Source organism: Venturia canescens, chromosome 2 (assembly GCF_019457755.1).
Source record: "Venturia canescens isolate UGA chromosome 2, ASM1945775v1, whole genome shotgun sequence".
Classification (NCBI taxonomy): domain Eukaryota; kingdom Metazoa; phylum Arthropoda; class Insecta; order Hymenoptera; family Ichneumonidae; genus Venturia; species Venturia canescens.
In genome coordinates this window covers 9,668,476-9,679,372 of record NC_057422.1, presented here as the reverse complement: position 1 = coordinate 9,679,372, position 10,897 = coordinate 9,668,476, and the positions used below count along the sequence as shown (strand labels likewise).

The following is a 10,897-nucleotide window of genomic DNA, read 5'->3' as shown; positions in this document are numbered from 1 at the left end:
TAATCAAATGAATGATAAAAGTCCACAAACGTGCATAATAACTTGTAAAATTTCAAAATAGCGCAGAGCGCACGATAAGAATCTAGATTTTTTATTATCGGAGTGACGTCACGTTGGAATCCAATATGGCGGATGGCGTTTTCGACATTTGAAAAACAGTTGAAAAAAGACGATTTTTAAAATTGAATTATAAAATTTCCATTCCATTTTTATGAATAAATATTGACGTTTCTCGTTTACTTTTTACGAAATCTATCATAATCATGCATTTTTATATATTTTTTTACATGGTGTAAAATACCCTACACAACGTTGCGAATGAAGCCAGAATTAGTAAAAACGGTATATAACAACAGGCAAAATTTATATGAGCTGGCAAAGCCCGAAATCCATATTTAAAAACGATAAATTGACGAAAACTTTTTTTTTCGTCATAGGATAAATAAATTATTAAGATTTCGTTATATGCTACTCAAATTTCAAAGTAACTCCCAACAAAAAAACAACAATGAAAATGATTAAGAACACAGTGATGAGCTACAACGCAAAACCGGAAGAAAAGAGAAACCGACCAACACAACAAAATTTCACCCTACTGGCTCACAGATGCGAGTGTCATTGAAACCTCCACATAAACGAATACGACCCCACCCCAGCTCTTTTACTCTAATACCGATATTCGTCCGCCCCTCCATTTCCGCGAGTACAGAAACGCACTTTCCACGCCATCCTAGACCAGACACATCGTAGCAGTCAACTATACAGGACCACTACAGGACCGACGCTCGTCCAAGAAGAGAATAACACGCGCCCCATCGGACTCTGTCAATTGTCTACATTTTACGTCTGATCAACGAATCCACGACGAGGGATTTTTCCCACCCATGTGCAATACAAAAAAACTTGGATTATCAGAGAGGGGTATCCGGTATAACCACCAGCACCGAACTTCCGAAGCGTTTACTTCTTCGAGTTTAGTGTGACAGCGTGCAAGTGTGCTCTATCAGATAACATTTCTACGAGATAGAATTTCGATTCGTCATTTTCGTTGATGAAGTAAGTTTTCCAGGCAGACAAGTTTTATTAAAAATTGAAAAATATTAACATCATTGCAACAAAACGTCATTACAAAAATTATTAATAATTATTTATTTTCGTGGTACTGTCGATGCGATTTGTACATTTACCGAGAGGAATGTTCTGGTGATAATGTGCTTCTGGTAGAGTTTAATTAAAGAAAAAAAATTTTTGAACAATTGGAAACGCGATGACTTCTTTAGAGCAGCGAACTCGCTTTCATAAATGTACTCGGATTGAGATGCTAATGTACCGCGACTCTAGATGTGAGGCAGTTGTGCTATTGAAATTAAATGTTCTTTTTAAAAACGAGCTTTTACAATTGGTAGAGTTGTTACGGGATAGTATTTAATCATGATAGAAATTTAATAGGACTTGATGTTTTTGAGTTCAATGAATAAATTTTAGTAAAAATATGTTTATGTAAGAATTGAATTTTGGTAGAAAATTATTCTGGTACATAATTCTCCCAGATTTTTTGTGTTCAATGACGATCGAATAGAACTCCGCCGCGCCTATTCCGAACTCCGTTTTATATATTGCGTTGAAATTTGTATCAAAGAAAAACTATCAGGAAGGAAAATTTCAATCATATTACATCTCTATCAAGTACAATTTTTCCAGTGGTGAAGATTAAGGTGATCTGTCAGTTGTTTGCTCGGTGAACATCCTGTTACACTTGGACATTCTTGATTTTTCTCAAGAAAAATCAAAGTTACGCTTTGTTCTCTGATAATATAAGAGAATAAGAATCGACAATGGGGAAAAAAGGTATGGACAGCCATAAAACATTTTCGTTACAGTACTGACCTGTCGCCGTTTTCTCCAACGTGATTTAAACTCAGTTCAAATTTTTTCATATAGTTTCAGCACAGGATGAACTGAGTTTAAACTTAGAATTAATATTGGAGAAAACAGGCATTGTAAATGTATTATCTTCTCATATGTCCGTTTTCTCCAACGTTTATCTGAGTTTCAACTCGATTCGTCCTATCTCGAAACGGCAGGGTGTCAAATGGACATCGGGCGATTCTCCATCGTGTCAAATGCCCATAAAATATAGATATACCGCGCCGTTGTATGATCGTTAACGGTATATCTATATTTTATGGACATTTAACACGATGGAGAATCGCCCGATGTCCATTTGACACTCTGCCTCTTGAAACTATATGAAAATAAAAATTGAACTGAGTTTGAACCGCGTCGGAGAAAACAGCCATTAGGCGCGTTCAGCGATTCGCTATATTTTATCCGAGACGAGTATTTTTTCTTATCGATCATATGAGAAATCAATTAATTTGAAGCATAAATAATAATAAACAAGAAAGAGAATTTTGTAGTAGTGTAGACAGTCTTTCAATTTGTGTCAATTTGGTACCGAAATTAAAAGCTTTGTCAGAGTCTCAACATTCAAAATAATTAAATACCTACCAGGACAAGCCGAGCTATGCAATTTCCATCTCTTCCATTCATGAACATGATATTTTTTAAGAAGAAATACTGAAAGTATTGTAACAATATTTGTAATTGGAGCTAAAACTTCAATGGGTGACTATTGCAATCAAGACTTGAGCGTAGATCACTAATAAATGGGGTATATAATAACTGATAAATGGGATAATAAATATTAGTGACGTCACTAGACACCGAGTCCTTCGAGAATTTTGCACAAACAAACATTTCATTTGTCCTGAATAATGCCAACAGATTGTATAGTGATAAAAACCCAAAAATTACATGCACAATATCTAAGAGCCAGGGATTCTGAAAATGATAAGAAAAATAAAGAAATTCCAATAAATAATCCTGTGAAATTACTGTATGGTAATATTAACGCATGCAACAGAAGAATTTTTTAATGAAAATATGAAAATTCACAATATTTAAAATTGCTAGTCAACGTGGGTGTAACTATATTCTATAATTGGCAAATAATAGGAAAAAATAAGAGGAATTGTGAGCCAGATTCAGGACAAGCTGAGGCAGGCTCTTCAACGCAACAGCAACAACCGCAGCCGGCACAACAACAGCAGCAACGTCAACCTCAACAACAGCAACCGCAACCTGAGTCGAGTACACCTTCTGTGGCTCAAGTCACATCGGACATCGCTCGATTAAATGTTGGTGACGGTGGACGTCAAAATGCAGGCAGAGTTTGGGGCCGTGGCAGTCACAGAGGACAACAATTCAGAGGTTCATGGAGACAAGGACCACCACGAATGCCTGGACTGGTACAACCGCATCAAAGTCAAGAACACGCTCGTGGCGAACAAAGACAAAGTGCTCGAGCTCACATTCCTGGGATTGCGCAACCACCTCAGGGTCAAGGACATGGTCGTGGGGCACGACGAGGTCAACCCAAAGCTGCATGGGGACAACAGAGACCAGCACCAATTCCTCGAGTGACACAAACACCTCAGGAAAGCTACCAAAGGGGAGGCGGTGATGGGGGACAAACTTCTCGACAGGTAAACTTTTTTCTTCCAACATAACTCAAATTACGGATTGCGGTGTATAAATTTACAAATCCCATGGAGACCGATGAAGTATAATACGATCTTATTAAGGAGTTTCGGTACAAAAGTCTAAATGTTAAGAAATTGATGAAATTTGGTGATAATGTTCTTCAACATCAAGTGCGAAAACACAAATTTTTTCAAAATTTTTTTCTACTTAGTTATCGAGTAATTACGCATTAAAGCAGATTTCTTATGCCCGGAATGTATACCTATATATATGGAAACGCTATGCTTATACACGTGAACTTTAGTGATCAATTACTCGATAACTGTGTAGAAGAAAAATCTTAAAAAATTTGTATAGTCAAATTTGGCACTAAAGAATATGTTCACCAAATTTTATAAAATTCTGAACTTTTTGAATTTTTTAATTTTTTTAGCATGGGTTAGCATGGCAACATTGTATCGCCTGTACCGAAACTCCTTAAATCAACGTACCAACGGGAAAAAAGATTTTCTCTTTTTTTTCCAAGTACAGAATACAAGTTTATACTCTTTCGGCGCTGCTGCGAATTTATCGTTAAGGATGTATGGTACAAAAGTCTAAATAATTAGAAATTGATCAAATTTGGTGATAATGTTCTTCAACATGAAGTGCGAACACACAATTTTTTCAAAATTTTCTTATGTTTAGTTATCGAGTAATTACGCATTAAAGCAGATTTCTTATGCCCGGAATGTATACCTATATATATGGAAATGCTATGCTTATAGACGTAAACTTTAGTGATCAATTACTCGATAACGGTACAGAAGAAAAATCTTAAAAAATTTGTATTGTCAAATTTGGCACTAAAGAATATGTTCACCAAATTTTATAAAATTCTGATCATTTTGAAATTTTTTATGTTTTTAGCATGGTTTAGCATGGCAACATTGTAAGCCTGTGCCAAATATCCTTAAAGTGCATAAACTTTGGCAATAATTTAGCCACACAACTTCAACTTGACAGCAACTGGAGAAAATCATTTTTTTCAATAAAATACACTTTAACTCAGATTTCAGAGAAATTATCGTTTCAACTCCGCTAGCGTCTTGTTTATACTTTTCTAGCGCGACTCTTCAGCTGCATCCACCATAGCGGAAAGCGGCTCAGTGAAGAGTGGAGATTCAGGGAGAAAATGCGACGCAAAAATGCCAGTAGCAACTCAGGTATTTTTTTTCTTCATACGAAAAGGTGCATTTCGTCGTTGTATATAGACTGAAAATATATTTCAATTACAATCTCAACGCAGCCTGCTCCCCGTGTGTCACCTGTGAAGACTAAGCTACCACCGAGCTTGCAGGCAACTTATTATAATCAAATACCAAAACGCAAAAATCCAGATAGCGGTGGGAAAGACGGAGAGCACATAAAAGTCGAAACTAACATGATACCGATAATCTTCGAACCTAATTTCGCCCGCACTGTGGTGCATTATGATGTTAAACTGGATCCTGATAGGCCGAGATTCATGTATCGTGCGGTCGTAGAAGCCGTCAGGAAGAACCATTTCCGTAATCTGTACCCGGCCTTCGACGGTCGATCCAATCTTTTCTCCGCTGGTGACCTACCGTTCGGCGATAGCGTGAGTATAGTTTGTTCGCGGGGGCTCTGAACAGAAGCCATTCCATCCAGATTAATCGGTTTTTTTTCCAAGAATAAGTTCCAAAAGTTTATACGTTGTCGCGACTCTTTTCGTTGCTGAAATGATCGCAAAATGGGGCCGGGTTGAAATTCCGAACGGTGAGAAATCAGAAGGCTCAAAAGTCCGAAAATCTCGCTAGTGCGGTATATCTATATATTTCGAGTCCCAGCTAGATTTTCGGACTTTTGAGCCTTCTGATTTCTCACCGTTCGGAACTTCAACCCGGCCCCCGCAAAATTTAAGGATTGTTCGATTGGTAATACGATTTTTTTTTCACTCAGTTGACCACGGAGGTAGTGGTTCTGAACAGAGAGCGACAAAGAGACATGACCTTCAAAGTCTCTCTGACTAAAGCCCAAGATATCGATATGTCTTGGTTACCGCAGGTGAGACCGGGATTCGCGGAGAACGATAGATCCCGAATCGCCATACAAGCACTCGATGTTGTTCTTCGTTCGGCCGCCGTTCGCCAAAATTGCACATCGGTAAAATTAAACGTTTCATAGAAATAACAGCAAATTAACTGCTCATTGCTTGTCGCATAAACCTTGACCTGAGAATGTATTGTCGCATGAAAGATTCTGAAATAAGCGATAAATCAATGGATTCTGGAGTTTCATGATAAGAAAATTTGCCAGGTTGGAAGATCCTTCTTCACTCCGCCGACCGGAAGCGAGGTGTCATTGGGAAATGGTATGGATCTATGTGTTGGAACATTCCAATCAGCGGTACTCGGCTGGAAACCCTATTTCAACGTCGATGGTAATTTGATCCTAATTTCGTTTCATGTGCTAGTGACTTACGTATTTTCTTTCACGAAACTCCTTTGCGCGAAAATCAAACCGAAACAAAGTCGAATCACCAAGGTTACAGGATTTGCATGGCACATTGTTATCACATTTAATATTTTCTCGTACGGATATATTATCCTGCGGAGATTTTGTCCTCCGGATATTTAGGAGAATGAAAATTGCAATGCAATTACGGTCCAGTGGAATCGTTTTTCTTAGTCCCTTCTGATAAAAATCCGAATATAATTTCGTATTCTCTCCTTTCAAGTTGCCCACAAGGCATTCGCACATAGTCAAAGAGTGACGGATTTATTCCAAAAAATGTGTGGTCATCAAAGTAATATCGACTACAACAGGCAGACACTTGCAAGATTTCTGCGAGGTTTGAAAGTCACTTACGAAATACCGGGGCATCCAACCTCGAGACGTACAATGAGTGTCAACGATCTCGGCAGAGATGCAAGATCCGCAGAGTTCGAACTGGACGACGGAACGGTTACGACAGTTGAAAACTATTTTGCCAGAGTGAAAAGATATCGGATTCAACAACCACTTTATCCAACACTCTGGGTTGGCTCGAGGAACAAAACCATTCTCATTCCGGCAGAAGTAAAAACAATCACAATTCCGTAATTGACCAGTTTCCAAAACTATAACTCTTCACGCATTGTTCAAACCTGTTTGTTCGTCGTTTTCTTCGTAGCTGTGCGTGATAGAACCTGGTCAAGTGACACAAAATAAAATCGATCAAAACCAGACTAAAGAAATGATTAGAAATTCAGTAACCAATGCTCAAACTCGCAAACGAAAAATAATGGAAGGCGTAAGTAACAATGCGAAATATTCACCGTACAGTTTAACAATGGTCGTTCAAATTTAAGAGAATTTAAAAAATACCATTCATTTTGAATCTAACGTAAGAAATAAATCGAATTTGATAACAATAGCCCAATGGATTATGTTTTTTTCGACGGCATCAACAATTCTGTATGAGCAAATAATCTTATCATCCATTTTTTGTTCTTCATTCGTCCTTCTAGTTCGCGAAAATGCGCACTAACGAAGATCCGGCAATGAAAGAATTTGGTATTTCCGTTGGTGGAGATTTTGAGACGGTGAATGCGCGCGTTCTCGATCCGCCACCGCTCAAAGGGAGGACGGAAATGCTTATTAGAAACGGAGTATGGACAGCAAAGGATTTTTTCACTCCAATGACATTGCCCAATAAGTCCTGGACGATTCTCAACTTGGACGATCGTACTAAGGAAGACCCTTTGAGATACATGGTCGATTGCTTAATCAATCGAGGTTTGTTAAAGTCGTTCTGATATTTCCATTTTTCAAATCTTTACGGAAATAAAAGTACGGTCTCCCTTTACAGGCAGAGCTGTCGGTATGGATATCGGAAGACCTTTGACTCCTTTCAAAAAAATGAGAGCCCCGAACCAAGATGTACAAGAAATAATACAATTCTTCAACGAAAAAAAGGCCAAAAAACTCAAACTCATAATTGTCGTCGTACCGAATACAATTGGCTCGGTTTACAGTAAGCTATTTTTCACTTTGCTTCTGTTTCTTTGCCTCTGTTTAAAATCACGAATATTAATAACCACTTCGACTTTTCGTATTTCAGGCATCGTTAAACAAGCTGCGGAATTAAACGTTGGCATTTTGACTCAATGTATCAAAGCTTCCACGCTCAATAAGAAGATGAATAACACGACAGCTGGAAATATTTTGCTCAAAATCAATTCTAAACTTAACGGAATCAATCAAATTTTCACAGACGAGAAGCTGTAAGTATCATACTTACCTAAAAATATACAAGGACTTGTAATATTGTGGCACCAACAAATAAATAAACTCCGTTTCAGACCACCCTGCTTGTGCGAACCTTGCATGATTGTGGGCGCCGATGTGACTCATCCATCCCCAGACGCAGTGGGAATACCTTCAATAGCAGCGGTAATTAAGGGCCGAACGACAAATCATTTCTACTTCATCGTGATCTTATGACGATGCTCGAAAGTCTTGAAAGCTCTTTCGCTTTACTTGCTTGTTTTTTTATTTCACAGGTCGCCGCGAGTCACGACCGAACCGCCTTCAAATACAATATTAAAATACAACTCCAACCACCGAGAACCGAAATAATACTTAATCTCGAAGCAATTATAAAGGAACAGTTACTATTCTTCTTCAAAACGACTGGGGATAAGCCATCACATATAATAGTTTATCGGTGAGTTGTCCCGATAAGGGATCAAGAGACTCGGTAGGGTCTCGGGACAAGTACATTGACAGCCCTGTCGTCTGCTGGCTTGAGGCTCTCGCCGAGACTATCTTTTCTCTGAATAAAACGATTCGCGGTGGTGTTGGTAAAACTGGCACGTCATTTTCTAGAATTGCGGAGCTCAGGAGATGTTATATGTAAAGCGAAAATTGGTTCGGAGACTAATTTTCAAAATCCCTTTTCGAATGATTATTGCACCTTTCAAATGTTGCGAATCCTTTTTGCGTAGTTTTTAATTTATTATATAATCTGTACACAATTAGAAAATCAATTTCGCTCAGAACCCTAATATTACAAAAAAGAAAAAACATTCTTATCTATTACATTTCGGTGATTTGATGAACGCATGATGATATTTTCTGTTTAAACAACAGAGATGGTGTGAGCGAAGGTCAGTTCCCTCAGGTGATGCATTACGAACTTCAAGCGATACGTAACGCCTGTAAAAAAGTCGGAGGAACCTCGGCCTACGAACCGCACATCACTTTTCTCGTCGTGCAGAAAAGACATCACGTTCGATTGTTCCCCACTAATCGAGAGAACTTGGATAATATTGGCAACGTCCAAGCCGGGACTGTTGTCGACACCGATATTACACATCCGTCTCATATCGATTTTTACCTCGTTTCACACGCCAGTATTCAGGTATTTTCCGATTAAACAATGCAATTTAAGTTCATTTTTTCTATACAGTAGTTCTTCATACCAAATGACACATATCGAACTGTTCACTTAACTTTCACTTCCACGCGATGCAGCTCAATTTTGTTTTCTTTCACATTAGCGTCGTTTCTGTTCATTCCTCAATTGAAAAAACGTCATAGAAGAAAAAAAAATAAAAACTCACCATTCAAGATCGACAGTAACAAACAAATTCGCCAATTATCTTTCGCAAGCAATTAACTTGTTGTTCGTCCGACGATAAACCATTTCTCATTGCCTTTTCAGGGAACCGCAAGACCGACAAAATATCGGTGCCTCTGGGACGACCGCGGAATGTCAGAAGACGAGATTGAAAAGTTGACCTATTATTTGTGTTACATGTTTTCACGATGCACACGATCTGTGAGCTATCCGGCACCAACATATTACGCGCATCTCGCAGCCTTCCGGGCCCGAGCTCTCATTAACGGGTGAGCAATCTTCCCTCTAAAAGAGAAACAAAAAACTTTGAAATGTTGAAAAATTTAATTGAACACTTTTGCCATTCCGTACCAACAGGGCATTTTTTATATTTTCAAACGATAAAAACGTCTCGGTGAAAATATTTTACACCGTTTCATACCTTTGAAAATATGCGAGATGTTTTCTCATATCTTTCATCACATTTTTATCAATTCAAAATTAGTAATAAATCGTCGCCAAATGATTAAGTTTGAAAAAAAAAATTATTTTCTGTTTCAGGGTCGACATTCGTCTGAACAATCTCGAGGAAGAGCAACGAATGAAAATGACAATCAAAGATGACATTATCGTCCATAATCCAATGTTTTTTGTATAAAAATGAAAAAGGATTTTACTATCATGTTTCTGGACCAAGATTTATTCACTAGTACTCCCGCAGTTGAGAGACGACTGTCTATGCAGATTCTTCAAGTTTACGAATCATCCAGATCTTTCTTAAAATTTTATATAGATATATATTTTATTAATTGGCGTATTTTAAGGAGTGACTCAAGAGATAACTTCAATTGAATTTACAGCCAAGTTGACCTACACAAAACCAAAGAAAAAAAATGACGGGAAGAAAAAACGAGACTGCTTCTGAACAATTAATTCAGTGAATAACAGTCGGTGAAGCTGAAGAGTTTGACGTCAATTTCTACATCTAGAGATTCGGCAGAGTCTCTAGTATTGCCAAGTATTAAAAAGGATAGTCAAGACAGGCAGTGTATTTATACTCGAGTTTGAACGATTTACTTCTTATATAGAAGACCGAACATGAATGGGCTTATCTCAAGAGTATGGATCAGTCGACTTGGAATTTTCGAAATCGAAATTCTTTGACACAGTTTGATCGATTAAAAAAAGGCTCTGTCAGCCTACGCAGAACGATGGCAAAAATCGTTGCAAATTTCGAAATTGAAATTCTTTGACACAGTTTGACCGATTAAAAAAAGGCTCCGTCAGCCTAGGCAGAACGATGGCAAAAATCGACTGACAGAGCCTTTTTTTAATCGGTCAAACTGTGTCAAAGAATTTCGATTTCGAAATTTGCAACTATCTCTCTCGCACTCATGGTTGCGATATACCGACTGATCCATCCTCTTAAATAAGCAAATACTCGGGGATTACGAAAGTGTAATCATGAATATATAGCACCCTCGCTAACGCTCAGCGACTCATCGTATACGTAAATGTACTTGTCTCAGATTCGCTGCGACGACTCTAGATACAAATTTTGTGTTTTGACAACAATGAAGATCGATTTAAACGACGAAATACGTGAGACAATGGGGCTGTTTTGCATTCCTATTCTTGAACAGATCGTTCACCCTTAACTCATATATGATTGGAGCTTGGGTGATTTTCCCAACGCCTCTTGAGAGTTTTACAAAAAGCAAATTTTCTAGGAACAAGTTTTTTATG

The 10,897-nt window shown here is 38.0% G+C and overlaps 1 protein-coding gene and 1 long non-coding RNA gene across 2 annotated transcripts; both read left to right on the top strand.

Moving 5' to 3' along the window:
• Positions 1–300: 300 nt before the first annotated feature.
• LOC122406552 (uncharacterized) lies at positions 301–1,849 on the top strand. Its single transcript, XR_006260009.1, has 2 exons — positions 301–1,056; positions 1,702–1,849. It is a non-coding gene; the product is annotated as an uncharacterized lncRNA (long non-coding RNA).
• A 928-nt stretch (positions 1,850–2,777) lies between these two features.
• Positions 2,778–10,362, top strand: LOC122407288 (protein argonaute-2-like). The gene is made up of 16 exons (XM_043413410.1): positions 2,778–2,904; positions 3,019–3,548; positions 4,653–4,751; positions 4,835–5,167; positions 5,509–5,712; positions 5,866–5,989; positions 6,287–6,627; positions 6,722–6,841; positions 7,059–7,326; positions 7,400–7,564; positions 7,652–7,814; positions 7,893–7,983; positions 8,094–8,257; positions 8,683–8,953; positions 9,257–9,441; positions 9,713–10,362. Exons 1-16 carry the CDS (start codon positions 2,778–2,780, stop codon positions 9,807–9,809), a joined length of 3,282 nt encoding a protein of 1,093 aa, XP_043269345.1. The 3' UTR covers positions 9,810–10,362.
• Positions 10,363–10,897: the final 535 nt, after the last annotated feature.